At 42.4% G+C, this 17614-nt stretch overlaps 1 protein-coding gene across 7 annotated transcripts in view; it reads left to right on the top strand.

Moving 5' to 3' along the window:
• The window catches only part of Erc1 (ELKS/RAB6-interacting/CAST family member 1), a 301008-nt gene that overhangs the window by 268555 nt on the left and 14839 nt on the right, over nt 1–17614 (top strand). For all 7 annotated transcript variants that reach the window (XM_031383184.1, XM_031383186.1, XM_031383181.1 and 4 more), the window contains one exon: nt 8235–8423. In XM_031383184.1, the coding sequence (XP_031239044.1) occupies nt 8235–8423 (189 nt within the window). The remainder of the gene's footprint in view (nt 1–8234; nt 8424–17614) is intronic.

The following is a 17614-nucleotide window of genomic DNA, read 5'->3' as shown; positions in this document are numbered from 1 at the left end:
TCTCTCCCTTGCCCACACCATTGCATAGCATTTAACCCAAGACTGGGAGTTGTCTTGAGTGGTCTGCCTTTCTGAACCACTTGGCATTGGATCTGGGTGGTCTCTGCCACCCAGACCACCTGACACCTGACCAAGGTTATGTCAGACTTGCCCTGCCCACCTGAGGCATGTGACATCAGGCTAGGGGTCATTTTGGGTTTCCAAGTAATATTTTTAAAGAATTCCTCAACTAAGTTTGGTAGTACATGCCTGAAATCTCAATTCTTGGGAGATAAGAAGGAAGAGGGTATACAAGTTCAAGGCCATCTTCAAGTACATAGTAAATTTAAAGCCAGCTTGGACTACATGAACCTCTGTTTTAAGGAAGACCAGGAGTCCCTCAGAATTATATGATGCACATATTTGAGCAGGTTGCTTACAGCATGTAGACTACAAGTTATCTGGTTAGTTGTTGCTGACAAAGCAAGTTAGAGAAGAAAGACTCACAGTTCAGATCATTCCATTCTAGAGAAGTCCTGGTGCAGAAGCTAGAAGCAACTCTTCACTGACATCTGCACTCAGGAGGCAGTGAACTGTGTGTGGTGTTTATGTTTACTTTCTCCTCTTGATGCAGTCTAGAACATGAGCCCAGGGGGTAAGTGCTGCCCGTATTAATGGTGGGACTTCCCACCTCTGTTAACCTAACTTGTTAACCTATCTTGATGGTTATCAAGATAGCCCCTCACACACAGGAACAAAGACTAACCTAAGATACATAATCCTTCGCAGGAGTGCCCAAAGGCTGCCTCGCAGGTGATTGTAGTTTTTAGCAACTTGCCATTCACTATTAACTGTCACAGTGAGTTCTACAGTGCCAAATGTATACTTTCTGAGAAAAGAATCTGGGAAAACTGCTACTATGAAATGGATTCAAGCTGGTAAGATGGCTCAGTAGGTAAAGCACTTGCCTGGCAAACAAGGCCTGAGCTTGATTCTTGGATCCCACATAAAGGTGTAAGGAGAGAACCAACTCCACAAACGTGTCCTTCATTTCCACACACGCTCTGTGGCACATGCTGCTGCGCCATCTTACACATACAATAATAAGAAAGTTCAATTTGTTTTTAAAGATTGGTTAACATGACCCCTGTTCTTTGGTCTCAACATTTGAAGTTTATGTCATTCTTTGCTTCTAAACACTCATAGTACTACTTGGTTATAGAAAATAGTAAGGTATCTGTCCTTAGACTTTCTTCATTAAGTTCCTTCAGAATTTAGATGTGAATCTATGCATATAGTGTTCCCTATACCCCAGCTCCTGCACAGACTCTTGCTAATGTAGTCCAGCTAGTCCAATTTCATATTCTTGTGCCTTAGTCTCCCGAGTAAACAGATTAAAAGTATGTACCACCACATCCAGCTTTAGAGTAAGTTTTTTCCAGCACTGAAAGATAAAATATGAAGATTTTCTACGAGGATTTTTTTTCCTCTTTATTTTTTAAACATTTCTCATATAGTAGCGATTGTCATGCTGCTGTTTTTCAGATCCATCTGTCCAACCAGTACTTATTAATGCCAAGAAGTACTTTGTGCTCAACTGAAGCAGCAGTTCACTGGGATTATTCTAGTAATGAAACCTCAGAGGATCAGAATGGAGTGTGAACTGTCAGTCTGGCCCTAATTGTATGTACCTGCAAAGAAGGTGGTGGCCGTCTTTCTACCTTTGGCCCACGCCCGCCTCGGTTTTACCTCCAGCCTCAGTCCTTGCTTGCTTGTCCACTCAGGAGCCGTGACTTCCTTATCCTGGGTCTGATTCAGTTTATCTCATTTTCATGCCTTAGTTTTCATTTTGGAACTTAGTTAATCAACAAGTCATTCTATATATACATGTATGGATGGATAGATAGACAGACAGATAGACAGGCTTTAAGTTTTCAATCTTTAATTCCCCTACTCTTTTAACTAAACACAGTTGAGTGGTAAGCCTCAACTCAAGAATGAATTGAAGATTTTCTCATCTTTTTTTAGCTCTTTACAGCAAGGAGGAATTTTGAAACACATCTACTCCTTATGTTCTGAGTGTGGTGGACTTCGTAGCATCTTGGGGTTTTGGTTGTTTGGTCTTATTATTATTATTATCATCATTATTATTGTTTATCTCACTGTTCCTTATCTCAATATCTCTTTGGCGTATGTGCTGCATAAGCCCTTGCTTGGTTATCTTGTAAAAGCAAACCTATACCCTTAAATAGAGCATTTTCTTTACTTAATGCCGCATTTACCTGTGCCGTCCTCATCTGTGCGGGTGTGTGAGCCCACTCATTGATAAGTGACTGTATTAAAGTAAGCACTGTGATTCCTAGAGCCTGAGCATGCCCACGAGTGCATATACACACAGTCAATATGCTCAGCCGATTCCCTTCACTCACTTGTGGGCAGACACTAGTCCTCTGCTTTCCCTCTCTTTCCCATATATTTAATTCATTATAATGCATAAGGTGCCATCACTTTAAACTGCATGAAGGATAAAAAGCAGAATGTAGGATGTGGCTCCGTGGTGACAATGCAAGATCAATTACATCCTAACCCCCATTCCCCATCTTTTATCAGTGCTGAGTACAGCACCAGGAATACAGGATAGGGAATGCTCTGCTCCTTTCTGCAGTGGGGATGCTTTCTTGGGGGAAGGCTCACAGCAAATTTCTGAACTATAAAACTAAGACAAAATAATGACTATTCTTCAAAAAGGATTACCATAGTTCTTCATATTTTAAAATGTATAATCTTCTCCAGTTTCCATAGACAAGCTTACATTTTAACAAGCCATAAAGCCCTTATGTCAGAGATCTTCAAAGAAAATTACTACTTTTAGAGCCAGGTATTTATTAGTAGTAAGATTTCTAATCACTGGGTGTGGTGGCACATGCCTTTAATCCCAGTACTTGGGAAGTAGAAACAGGTGGATCTGAGGTCAGCCTGGTCTACATATTGAGCTCCAAGACAGCCAGAGCCATATAGTAAGACCCTGTGACTTTCTGGTCCAAAAACTATTAAACAGATGACAGTGGTCGGGTATCTCTTAGTAATTAATGTGGTGATGTGAGGCCATCCCAAAGATCCTGAGGACACAGATCCTGTCTAGCACAGAACCAAAACCCTGAGTCCTTTGTCAACGTTCATAATATGGATAACATTCTGGGAGTTTCTCTTCTTTTATGAGTAAGTATCAAATTGAAACAAAGGATTTATCTCATAACTTAAGTGTTCCTGGCAGATTTTTTTATGTGTTGTGGAAAATAAATGCATAATGGTCACAATGTGTAATCTGTGAGTTCTGGCCAGGCGCAGATGGGGAGCTGTGAGGGGAGGGCGGGCTCAGCTCCGGACACGCTCGCTCTAGCCCGTACACCTTACTTTTATCTTTGAAATGTTAGGTGTTTCTTGATGTACATTAAATAGAAGTGACTGTACTCTCCTTCCAGCTAAGCCTAGGTGCAGTCTAGAACTTGCTGGCATATTCTATACAATATATTTCTTGATGTAAAAAGTGAGAGTTACTCTACCTTCTCTTGTTTTCTGTTAGGATTAGTTAGGATAACTACAACACCAAACATGTGTAGAGAATCTGTTCATCATTTGGCTTCTTCTTCAGATGGCAGGGCTCGTTGTTTCAAGGGCTACATCCCAGAGGATTAAGAGGAAAAAGCTTGGATTTCATAAACATATTTAAAGACTAAGTCAGACTAAATCTCAACCAACACAAATAATTTATTTAGCTATTCAAGAGTTCTTGACATTGGTTTCAAAAATTAAAGGCTAAAACTAGGATAAATTTATTATATAACTTAACTATTATATATACCCAAAACATTAATCACTTCTCTCATAAGTTCTTTTAATGTACAGTAGAACTATATCTTCATATATTCCCATTGGTTAGAATACAGCATATCACTCAGGCGCTCACTAAGTACTAAACTGGATTTTTTTTTTAAGATTTATTTTATGTATATGAGTACACTGTAGCTGTACAGATGGTTGTGAGCCTTCATATGGTTGTTGGGAATTGAATTTTTTTTTAGGACCTCTGCTCACTCAGGCCCAAAGATTTATTTATTATTATATATAAATACTCTGTAGCTGTCTTCAGATGTGCCAGAAGAGGGTGTCAGAATCTCATTACGGGTGGTTGTGAGCCACCATGTGGTTGCTGGGATTTGAACTCAGGACCTTCTGAAGAGCAGTCAGTGCTCTTAACCACTGAACCATCTCACCAGCCCCTAAACTGGATTATTTTTTTCCTTTTCATTAATTATGACTTGACAGGCAGTATACCTGTGTGGTTGTGTGTGTGTGTGTGTGTGTGTGTGTGTGTGTGTGTATCTGTGAACGCACACACAGGCCTCTTCTGGTGGTAGCCAGAAGAGGGTATTAGGTCCCTGGAGTTGGAATTACAGGCAGTTGTAAGCTGCCTAAAATGGGTACAGGGAACACAATGTCAATTTTCTGAAAGAAGAGCAGAAATGGCTCAGCAAGTAAAAGTCTCCCCACTGAGCCTGCTGACTGAAGTTCAGTCCCCAGGGCCCACGTGGTGAAGTAGAGAACAGAACCCTTGCTCAAGTTGTCCTCTGACGTGTGCATGCTCACTATGTCACAAACACACAAAGAAATAAATGTAATTTTTAAAAACATTTTCCAAACAATGGAATTTTAGTTCCCCAGGGGCAAATACTTTAGTTTCTAATAATTTTTAGCACTTTTTCATCCAATCTTTATTATAAAGACATGGATAACTTCTCAGAGAGTTATAACCAACTAACCTACACTTAGATCAGAGGAGAACCAGGTTTAGGGGAACTGACCTATAAGTATCCCTAGAAGCTGAAGCAAAAGGATCACAGCTTCAAGGATCATAATGTGCTGAAGCTGTATGTGGACAGGCGACAATATTCATGGATCCTGTGTGGCATCTCCTTTTAACTTGCCTTCAGAAGGAGTCCCTGTCTCAAGATGAAACAAGCCAAACAAACAAAAATCCCCAAGAGTAGAGTAAGAAGCAAAAAAGCAGGCTGTCTTAATTGGGTAGGTGCAGTGGACTAGGGAGTGCTTTTGTGCTATCCTGGTATTAAAATGTCAAATGATCGGTATGTTTAGAAATCGTAGGTAATGAACCATACACATAGAATATTTTAGAATCTTCCTTCACTCTCTACTCTGAAAAATACAGAAGTAAATTCTCAGCCTCTCAAAAGCTTACTAGTTATCTTAGCTAAATGGAAATGAAGTTAAAGCAAACACCTTCAAACCACTGTTGTAGTGCAATCAAACCTGAAACCAGTTAGTTAGAGAATCTGTTACAACAGTCCTCTTGCAAAGAAACAACTCTGAGCTAGAATGAAAATTTTTCTCCTGTCATAGTTTATATTCCTTAACATTTATAATTGTAGAGCTGGGTCTAGTTATACAAACATTATCACAGCTACTTCTGAGGCTGAGGCAGGAGGATCACAAGTTCAAAGCCAACTTGTTTATCATAGCAAGGCCCTTTTACAAAGCTTATATTTAAAAAATTAAGGGCCTACCCCAATGATTGGGTACTTCCCCAGTATGTATGATCTCTAGGTTCAATTGCCAGCACACAGACACACTCCAAACCATAGAATGGTAAGAACTCACATTTCAATGCTACCTTTTGGTCATAACAGATATACCCTGAGAAGTTCATTTTTAAGTTTTTTTTCCTATTCAAATTATATAGATATATACATATATGAATATATGTATGTATATATGTATGTATGTGTATGTTATTTGTATGTATGTATGTATACACACACGGCATGTTTTTCTTTGGGTGTGTATGGGGAATAGGGAAGATGTGACAGTAGAAGGAAGGCAGGAAGGTGAGGAAATCAATATTATCAAAATCATTTACATATATGCACAAAAATATCATAAGCTTCATGGCACAGGAGGCTGAAACAGAAGGATCATTGCAAGTTCAAGGCCAACCTGGAGCAACCTAATGAGACATTATCTCCAAACAGAGTAAAGGAAGACCTGGGGACATAACTCAATGCCACTGGCTAATGTGTAGAAGGCCCTAGATTCGATTCTCAGTACTGTGGTGGGGGGCAGAATATCAGAAAGTAACCCTACTGTTTTGTATAACTAATATTCTACCTATAATATCAATTAGATAGAAAATAGATCCAAACTCATTTTCTTCATTAGGTTGTCTATTTCTGCAACAAAACACCATGAACAAAAGCAAGTTGGGGGAGGAAAAGGATTTCTCGGCTTACACTTTCACATTACTGTTCATCGAAGGCAGCTAGGACAGGGACTCCAATGAGGCAGGACCCTGAAGGCAGGAGCGGATGCAGAAGCATCAAGAGGCACTTCCTACCTTCTTGTGCTCCCATGGCTTGCTCATCTTGCTTTCTTAGAGAACCCAGGACCACCAGCTGAGTGATGGTACCACCCGCGATGAGGTGGGCCTTCTTCCACCAATCATCAATTGAGAAAACTCCCTCCAGCTACTTCTGATGGAGACATCTTCTCAATTAAGGTTCCTTCCCTTCAAATAACTCTAGCTGTGTCAAGTTGACAAGACTGACTACCAGCACACTCACCACCTTCCTCCCTCACACTCCCGAATGCTGGTATTTGGTGAATGCACACCAAATGAAACACCATCTTTTCTGAGGAGTTGGGGTTGTTTGTGAAGAACTATCTGAATCCTTCACTTTCTAAACATCTTCTTTGATTAGAACACCTTTTCCTTCTTTGATTGGCTCTGTTGATCTGCCTCTCATATATTGAAAATGCTGTCATTAGAACTGTTACCACCAACCTGCTGACCAGGGGTCTCGTGTGTGTGTGTGTGTGTGTGTGTGTGTGTGTGTAAATTAGAGTAATACTACACTGATTCACCTTTCTGTAATTTGTCTATCCAGGCCCCACTTTAATTTTTATATTATCCTAAACTTGAGGTAAAAACTGTGGGATCCATAAACAAGTTGGTGTTACTGTTAAAAAGGAATGCCAGGCCTTGTTTCTTTCTATTTGAAGATGATCTAGTCCCTTATATGTGAGATGGTATAGAGGTGTCTTGGTAATAGAAAAATATCAGGTTAGTGCTTGCAGCAGGTACAAATTTCTGGGGTGTATGGCCTGGGAACTCTATCAAGGCTCAGCAGCATCCATGGCTGCTCTAGCCACATGCTGGAATGCAGTGGAATGCAAAACTTGGGCTGTGACCTCACTGCCAATACCTGTCCAGAGTTTTGTCTCCAAGGTTGTCACATAAAACATGGAACAGAATCCATTGGTCAATATACTCTCAAAGAGAATCCGAGGAATAGTTACTCATCTGGGACCAAAAGAACTAGATAGGAAAGAAATTTACAACAGGTCTCTTAAGAAAAACACAGAACCAATGTTACAAGTGAGAATTTCAGGCCTTGGCTGTGAGTCAGGTACTCGGTGTTATGCAAAGATCTACTAGTCACTGTGTACAGAGAAAGAATATCAGATAGCCTCTGAGAAATGAATGAAGGGAACTCAGCCAGGATGAGACAGATTTAGTAATGAGTTCTCTCATCATGCATCTAAGCCAAGAACAACACGCACCTTCTCCAGAGACTGGATTTTTCTTCCATTCTAGGAGGTGCAAGACCATGTGAAGTATGTTGCCCAGGCTTTCAGATGAGCAATTTTCTCTAGCAGCCTTTTGAAATCCACTCATAAAGAAGTGCACAGAGCACTTGTAGGGTCACTGGAGGCTTTGAACATCAGGAACAGCATCTCTGTACAAACAAGCTAGTCTGGACTGGCAAAATGACTTGGCAATAAAGCTATCACCAACTCTGAAGACCTGAGTTCAATCCCCAGAGCTCACATAGTGAAAGAAAATAACTGGCTCCACAGGCTGTCCTTTAACTCCCACATATGCCATGGCAAGCATACCCGTATACAACATAATAAATAAAATAGAATTCATAATTTAACGCACACACACACAAACGTCCTGTTTCAGTCTCCTGTCTCAGTGCAGAGTTCTCCATCTGGTATTGATACACTCAGTAATAGTCCTTCCTTCCTTCCTGGAAAACAGCACTGTGAAATTGTTGAGTCTATAATTATGAAGATTGCAGTATTGCTGAGAGCTTTCATCTTGGTTTGGGAGGCATAAGGAATATTTGAACTTCTCATTTCAGATTAACCTTGACTTTCCCTTTTTCTCACCTCAGATCATCCAGCCCCTCTTAGAACTTGACCAAAATAGAAGCAAGTTAAAGTTGTATATTGGACACCTGACAGCCCTCTGCCATGACCGAGACCCCGTAATCCTCCGTGGACTCACTCCACCAGCTTCTTATAATGCAGATGGTGAGCAGGCAGCTTGGGAGAATGAGCTGCAGAAGATGACTCAGGAGCAGGTAAGTCTTGTTTAAGCTGTGGCCCAGGCACACTTCCCTGTCTGGATGGGTAGTGTTTGTGGATAAGCACATGGTTCCAGTACTGTGCGTGCATGTGCATGTGTGCACGCACGTGGATATGGGCGTATGTGCACACATGGGCCAGACATCACTCTCACGCGTCATTCTTCAAGAATTTTCAGCTTTCTTTTTTTCATGCAGTGCCAGTTGCAGCCTGGAGCTCACTAGTTTAGGTAGACTGACTGACCATGAGCCTTGGGGATCCTCCAGCTTCTCCCTCCCTACCTAGCTCTAGAATTACAAACACACACAGCCATACCCAGCTTTTTTCATGGATCTGAGGATCAGATCCTCAGACTGGTACAGCAGTGCTCTACCAACTGAGCTGTCTCTTTAGTCCCCAAATATTATTTTTAATTGATTTATATTTTTTATTTATTTTCAAATCAACAGAAAACATACATAACATCATTTTTTAAATATGTACTGAGTTAAACATGTATCATTTTTTATTTTTTGGGTAAAGGTTGATTTTGCCAAAGTAGAATTTCAGGCTACTGTAGTACCCAGAAGTGTCCCCTTCCTCCTCCTATCTGTTCTGCATACTCCTCAGTGCAGTCACAGAGGAGTAGTCCTTATTGTAAATACAGCTGGGGGGTACAGCTAAAGGGTGGAATTCTTCTAGGTCTTTCTTTCAAGAGCTAGGATTTAGCACAACCTTTTACCCTAGGATCTGTAGATCTTTCTAGCCCTCAAGGGGAGGTTGGGGGTCTAGGGACTCCAGGGCAAGCAACAGCAGGTGAGCAGTAAGTGTGTGGTAGGTAGTCCACATCTATAAAATGGGCACCTCAGTTCTCACACAACTGGGAGGAGGTAAGATAGCATTTTAAGGTTCCTAGAATCTTCTGATCCTCAATACAAAGCATATATTTATGGCTGTTATGCAAAGCTTTTTTTAAAACTTTTATTGCTTCTTTGCTAATTTCACGTGATGCACCTCAGTCCCACTCATCTTCCCCTCCCTTGAATCTGCCCTCTCTTCTTGCAAACCTCCTTTATCTAACACCCTCGAAGTCAGTTGTGTGTAGCCCTGTTCGTTTCTGTACAGACTGCATAACAGACAGATTTTGAAAACAAATCAGTACATACTTCTTCAGCTTTGGGGAGCATGTAAGTATTCAAGCCTTAGTTTGAGACAGAATTTCTTAAGGAAACCCAGAGCTGGCCTACATGGCTATATTACTAGCCTATATTACATGGCTATAATATAGCATGGCTATATTACTTGCTTAGGGGACCCTCCTAACCAAGCTGGAAGTGCAGGGGGGTTGCCTTGGCACCCAGCATTTATGTGGCTTCTGAGGATCCAAACTCTAGTCCTTTTGCTTGAGGACAATCACGGTAACTGCTCAGCTCTCTCCCCAGGCCCACATCACATTACTTTTTATGAAGTGTTTCAAGCTCCAAAAACTGTAGCAGTTGACATAATGTTCTCTGTGGTGTTTTAAAAGAGAATGATTCCCACATAGGTCTCAGGTCTTAAATACTCGGTCCCCTGTCGGGGATGCTCTTTGGGAAGGTTTAGCGGATGCAGCCTTACTGAAGGAAGTACATTCGCAGGGAATAGGCTTTGAAAGTTTCAATTCAGCCTCACCCTACATCAGCTTGCCCTCTCTGCAAAATGCTTGTGGTTGAGATATGAGCTCCTAGCTTCTTGTTCTTTCTCCCACAAGTTTCTTCTCATTAGCACAGCAACAGAAAAGAAACTAATAAAAGAACCTGTCTCAAAAATAGAAGACAAGGCCTAGGGAGGTGTCCTCCTGCTAAGTACCGAGGCTCTGAGTGTGATCCTGTGGGTAAAAGCCAAGTGTGAGGCTGCGATGGGTCAGGGGATAAAGTACTTGCCATGCAAGTGGAATGATGAGACTTTGCATTCCTAGCACCCACATAAAGTTAGATGCTATAGCACATCCCAGTGCTTCTAGAGGACATAAAAGAAGCAGAAGCAGGAAATTTCCAGAAGCTTATCAGCCATTCAATCCAATGTAACTAGTGGGGAACAAGAGACCATGTCTCAAACAAGGTGGAAGGTAAAGATGGACTTCTAAGAGTGTTCTTTGACTCTGACATGCCCACATTCACACAAATGCACACATGATAGATAGATAGATAGATAGATAGATAGATAGATAGATAGATAGATAGATAGATAGATAGATACATAGATACATAGATAGATACATAGATAGATAGATAGATACATGCATACATACTTACATATATACATATATTTGACACCCCACATTGGCTGCCAAATGTAAAATTATCTTTAATATAATTAATAAATTAATCTAGCAGCTGTATTTCTTTACCTTATTCTAGTCCCAAAAAAACACACAGAGAAGCTAGAATTTATTTAAAATTGCACCTCAATAGCTGAGCAGTTAGGTGATCTACTTTAATCTCTAAACTAAAATGGCTCCCAGCCATTACCCCTATGTACTTGCTTCTTCTTATTGAACTGGCTTTTTGGGCTTCAGGTGTGTTTCTATGATATCTGTCCGAGCCCCTTCTTCATGCTTCCAGTTCCACCATCTTTCTGGCTGATCTGAATCTCCCTCTCTCACTCTCTCCTTCCTCTGGCTGGTAGATGACCTGCCCTATTCTTTCTTCTGCCCAGCCACTGAGTGATCAGTATTTATTGACAACAAAGAGGATAAATGATAAGAACTGTTTACACAAACTTGAGGTAGGAGAGTCTTGGTTATAAGCATTACAGTGCCATGTCTGAATTGAAACAAGGTAAAAGGGCAAAGAGATCAGCATTTGAATACCACAAGGGTAAACTTTACCCAGTGTACAAAAACATTATGCCTACCCATACTTAAACACATACATAAATTCACACATACAAAAACACTTAAATAGAAAATAAATTTAAAATTTTGAAGCCTGGTGGTGGTGGTGGCATATGCCTTTAATACCAGCACTGAGAAAGCAGAGGCAGGCAGATCTCATGAGTTTTAGGTCAGCCTGCTTTACAGAACAAGTTCCAGGACAGCCAAAGCTACATAGAGAAACCCTGTCTCAGTAAATAAACAAACAAACAAACAAACAAACATTGAAAGGTTCTGCAGCACATCTATTGTAATCTCCGCTGTGGAGGGGAGGGGAAAGTAGAACCCAGGACTTGCTGGGAAGCTCCTAGCCAGCAAGCTTCAGGCCAGTGAGAGACCTTTCTCCCCAACCACCACCCCAAAAAAAGGTTAAAATGGAGCTATAGGTCAGAGGTAGAACAGCTGCCTAGCATCTGTGAGGCCCTAGGTTCAATCCCCTGTACTGCCAAAAGGGTGGGTAGGAGATGGATAGCTCCTGAGGGATGATACCTGAGTTTGTCTTCTACCCTCCTTACATGCATTCATGTGTGCCCTACGTTTGCACAGACATGTATGCATGCATGTGCACACATACACTGTTATAAACTTAAAGACCCGTGCTTTGGGATGGGTAGAGAGATGGACCAGCAGCTAAAGCAGAATGCCCTTACAGCCACCACATTCCAGATCTGGGGATCTGATCCTTCTAGCCTCCATTGGCACCTGCATTCATGTACACACATTTGCACACCAACACACATGCATGCACATAATTGTCTTTGCTTTTTATTGTATGTCAGTATTTTGTTATTAAAAGGTCACACCTTGTCACGATAAAGATTAAAGTTTTAACCCAATTATTCTAGCCTTGTAAAAACATTAGCAACCTGTGGCTGGTTTAAAACCACGCAGGGTCTGGATCATCTGCCTCCATGCTGATTTCTCTGCTTCTCTCTGACCTCCGAAGTCCTCATTCCTAAGCTTCTAGCTCCACCTCCCTTTTCCTGTCCAATCACAGACCTGTTACTGCCCGAATGTGATTGGACAGAGAAAATGCTGCAACAACACCTCACCTCTAACCGCTTTTTGAAGTGTTAAAGCAGTTCAACTGATAAGTTCTGTTAAAACACTAAAATCCACTAAAAGTAGAGAACAAAAAGTTTTTTTCTACCCTAAATGGTAACTTCATCAGGTTGAAGCGCACTGGAGTGAATTTGTATCAGGCAGCTGCTCTGTGGGTCACTGAGCTCCGATTCTAATCCCTGTTCCCAGCACTTGGTCCCATTTTCATTTTTCAGGAAATATTGTTCCAACACTTAGCTCAGGCCTTTCTTCTTGGGTTGTCTTTCCATTTGTTCTCTCCAGTTGCTGGGTAACTTGCATCCATCCCTCTTTTGAAAGAAGTGGATTCAGGAATGACCATGCTGGTGCGGTACTAAACACAGAGCCTGAAAGTCATTTCTGCCACTCAGGGCTCATCAGTCATTGGCCATAGACATGACATTCCATTCTTGCCTCTTGGATGGCTTGGCCTGGTTGCTGTGCCACCCAAGTAAGCCAAAGAGACACAGGAGCTGGTGAGGGCAGAGCCTGAGAAACCGCAGGGAGAAGAGTAAGAAGAATGGCCCTTGGTGGGTGACAGACTTTGTTCTGGTTCCCAGTCTCTGTTTGTGATCTGCTTTTCTTCTTTTTGTGATGTCTGAACTTGTTTTCTCAGCTCCAATGCTGAAGCCTTGTCCAAAGCATTGAGAGCAGCAGCACGTGAGAGGCTGCAAAAGGCGAGAGCAGCCGTCTAGCAGAGAATAGCTGAACCCTGAAGATAAATGTGTTTGCCTCAGAACTGAGCACAGGAATGTGCGCATGTTGTGTGTCTTGACACATTTATGAAAAATACACAGTATGGTAGATTCACTTTTCTTCTCAGCTCTGCTCTCACACAATCTGGCATTTTCTTCTTCCAGAGTATCTTGCTACTTGGATGCGGAAATATCTGGCAATGAAAGCTTATTTTAAAAAAATAAAAATAAAAATTGGAACTGGAGAGATAGCTCAGTTAGTAAAAATGCTTGTGCAACAGGCATAAGGATCTAAGTTTGACCCCCACACACCAGAGCCCACATTTAAAAGTCAGGCAAAGTGGCATGCACTTATAATCCCAGTGCTGGGGGGCAGAGAGGAGGGTGCCAGGGCCTTGCTGTGAAGAGGAGGACGACTCTGGCCTAGAGTTGAGTAGACAGCACAGGAGGGGTTCAGAGCTGAGAGGGCGCTGGCTGCGGACACTAGAACCCAAACCTCCTGCCCTGCCTCTGTGGATATTTCCCAGCATTACGCTCCAGAAATGAAGATGGAATGGGAACTTGCTATATAGAATTAGAGTCAAAAATAGCACTTTTGCATGCTTGAGATTATGCAAGCATTAAATACTATTTTCCATTCATTCCCAGTGTAAGAATAGTATGTTGTGTTTGGTGTCTACATGGAAAAATATGCAAAGATACAAAACTATAGGTTCATGCTAAATGTAGAATAACCATATTTGTGTCATTGTGGGAAGTTACAAATTAAGGAACCTGGAGAGGGAAAGAGGGAGGGGAGGGAGTGTGTGTGTGTGTGTCTGTCTGTCTGTCTGTCTATCTGTCTGTCTGTCTGTCTATACACACCTGCCACAGATAAGGAAGGAAATGCTCACAGCTAAAGCTGTGAAAGCTATAGCCACATGGCCCTCTCTGTCACCCTGGTCCCAGAGTCCTAGAACCTTTGGAAATGAATGTTTCCAGTCCAGTCATGCTGTTGGAGTAAGTTACCACTAGTTCTCTCTCAGAGTTTTAGATATTTTACCAAAGGTTTGATGGTCCTGACCTCACTGTAGCTATCTAGAAATTGACATCACTTAAAGTTCTTCAAGATAGTTATCTACTGTGACACATGCAACAAGCCTCCTGCCTGAGCACATGAAGGTATCAATGGATATGTGGACTGGCAAGTCTCTGGGGAAAAAACTTGTGTATACTTTAAATAGAAATATGAATAAAACCATACCCTTCTCCCATGGAACTTGACTTCCCCAGACGAACCCAAAAAGGATTATAATACACACGCAGTTTCAGTATACATTCAGATATTGCTGCCATTTCCCACTACATACATGACCACCACCCATAACACAAAGCCCACCCACCTACCCCACCCCCCACCACAACACCACCCTGTCAGGGAAAATACTGACACAGCCTCCCTGCCTGGCCCAAAACCTCCCAACTCTTCTGAGTTGCCCTCCATACCAGCCACTTACCAGACATTCTGGCTATTACTGTTGGCACCACTGCCATGAAGTGCTGAAAGCCTTCTGATTCTGAGTCAGAAAGATGGGGCCAGATCACGCTTACCGTCCTTCCTGACATAGGGAGTTAGAAGATATAAATGGCCGTGGTCCACAGCATTACATACCAACAGCAATCTATTGGCTTCTTCCAGCTAAAATACACCATGTAAGGGCTCACATAGAAATGTATCTTCTCTTACTCTGAAGGTTGGAAATCTAAGATCAGGGTATTGGTTCTGGAATCCTTGGCTCTCTGGTGTTAGACTTCTCATGTGTTCTCAGATGGTCTCGCCTGTGTACCTGAGCATCCATGATGTCTTCTCATCCACACTACTACTGCGTACATGTAGCACCAGTCATACAGGGCAGGGCATGTGCTAAAAGCGTAACTTTAACATAAATCACCCTTTAAAGGCTGTACATCTCCAAGTACAGCCTTACCTCTAGGCTCTGGGGGTTAGGGCTTCATCCTGCAGATTTTAGCTGGACACAGCTCAGTCCATAAAAGCATTGTAGGAGCTGCTTCAGGCCTGATTGCTATTGGGCCGCTCTTTCAGGGTTTGATTTAGCTGATTACCATACCAGCTATAGAAAATGTATAATCTACATTCCAAATAACCCTTTGGGATTTTGCCCTAAGGTAAAAGGTGCTACAGAACTTCACACCTGTGAGTTACCCAGCACTCCCTTAGGCACTCGGGACTGCTGGTTACTTCCACCCAGAAAGTCAAGTGAGGTACATTCAGTAACAGGGCCTTTCTGAAAGAGTCTTTAGAGTCACAAAGCCATAACAACGTCACTAGTGAATAAAATCAGGAACATTGTGGGGTGGGTACAGGGATGGTTCTCACACACAGCACAACTGTCCTGCTGCTCTGCCTCCCTTTAGTGCAAAGGGCTACTAGGCACAAAAGAAAATGCTGAACATAGCATATGCTCACTGTTTAGCCCAAAAGATCAAGTTCTAGTGAATAAAATTTGTCATGGGGTCCTTATCAGTGAGAAATAATGGTTTTAATGTTATCAGACTGAGTCTTGACTTTTTAAATCAAACTATGAGACGGTGAGCCAGATTTCAGACAGATCTTATTTCCAACTTGGCAGAAAAGCATGTGATGTGATGGTGACTTTAAGCTAGTATGATGGACCAGGCATAGTGCCCACTCCAGTGTTCCTAGCAAAAAAGGTTAGTCTTGTCATCATAGCAGGCATAGTGTTAAAGCATCCTCCGTCTCCAGAGTCTCTGACTTCATGCTATTTGATACATGTGGAGTCTCTGTGATATCACTCTACATCTGCAAGGCTGAAGCAAAACTAAATCAGATCAGCATTCATTCCTAAGGAAAGTGTTCCACAAATTAAACTCAAAATGCAGCAAGCAAAAGGAAGAAATCTTGGGGAGATAAAGTATGGAGTCTGTGGCTCCTGCTAATGAGACCCAGAGTAGGCACAGTGGAGTTCTCATGAGCTGAACCTTCCTCAGCTAGAAAAAGCTGTGGCTTCCAGCTGGCTCTCATCCTTTAACTCTCATTTGATAAGGCAACCCATTTGATAAAGCCCCATAAGGGGCTTTGCTTAGTCACACACCCTGAAGTCTGGAAAGAATTTGAAGAGCACCTGTCTTCAGACAGCTGAAGCCAAAGAGGTGAAATGCCTCATCCGAGATGGGAAAGCCAGGAGGCAAATGAGGCTTCTGGTTCAGGTATTGGCCGCTGCTGCTCCTTGCAGCCTAGGAAGTAAATTCTCTCAATGTGCCAACTCCAGCAGAAACTGACGCTTTCAAATGCAGAACTTCTTGTCATGATGCTGCCGGTGTAGTGAGTACCAGCTCAGGTGAGTGTGTCTCATGGTGCTGCAATTGAGTGTACCCCCCAAGCCTGTGGATCCTGGTGGAGAAAGGGAATAGCGAGGAATAAGGAGTATGGGAGAGTTTATTTACCCCCTTCAGGGCTGTTGTTCCCTGTGGGACAGAAGAACCCTAGTGTTCTACCTTAAGTCCTATGAAGTGCCATACAGCCATAAGCAGTGGCCACAGACACTGGGATAATTGCTCAGGGCCATGTGCAGCCTTATCTGGGCTCTGGTTTATTTGGATTGGCCTTCTCAGGTTATATGCAGAAGAATGACTCCAGGATTTCCCAGTCTCCCCTGTCTATGTTTAGCTGAATTCCTCCCTAAACTTGTCGTGAAGGCTGAGCACACCTTCGCTGTGTCTGTTCTTCTGCACATGCTCGCCAAGTCTGTGAGTGTCTGAATGCCATGGCTCTGCATGCTTCTTGGGGAGCTGTGCTCATAGCATGGAAAGCCTTAAGTGTTCATTGAGCCAGATTAGACTGGAAATATCCCTAGAGTCTCTGTCCTACCTTTCTTGACCTATGTCAAGACAGCAAAAGTCTGAAATTTAAGAGATTATAGGAATATTTTTTTCTTTCAGCCACAACCTTCCTTAAGGAGCTTTCCAATCATATCCCATATTTTCTTCCCTTCAACATGCAAAAAATAGTAACATGCAACCCTACCCCCATCTGTCTCCATGCCAGCCAAACCCGACACAGGCATTCTTTGTCACAATGTGATACTCATGTCTCACCACTGTGCATGGTCAGCCATGAATGGCCATGTTCATTCAGGGACCACTTAGATGATCCCACCTGACGAAGGTTTGGTCCTTATAGACACCTCCCATGATTCTGTTTTATGGGGCCAGGAGTTTGTACCCCACTAAAGGATCATCCTGTCACTTTGTCCAGGAGTAGCCATTCGGATAATATATCAGGCTTGCACTAGACTTAGAGAGAAAATCAGCCAGGTGAGCACAGGAGCCTGCTCAGTCTTTGCCTATGACATTAATGTGGGATCCCACAGTTGGGAAGCACGGTCCTGGAGTAGGTATGTTGTACACGTGCCACAGTGGCTGCAAGGCTCCCTCTCTCTTCCCTTCACTTGGCCAGAGACATCAGGTGGACATGGAGTGGGCCTCATGCTGGTTCTGC

This window comes from Mastomys coucha, unplaced genomic scaffold (assembly GCF_008632895.1).
Source record: "Mastomys coucha isolate ucsf_1 unplaced genomic scaffold, UCSF_Mcou_1 pScaffold20, whole genome shotgun sequence".
Taxonomy (NCBI): Eukaryota; Metazoa; Chordata; class Mammalia; order Rodentia; family Muridae; genus Mastomys; species Mastomys coucha.
This window is presented reverse-complemented; position numbering and strand designations above follow the sequence as displayed.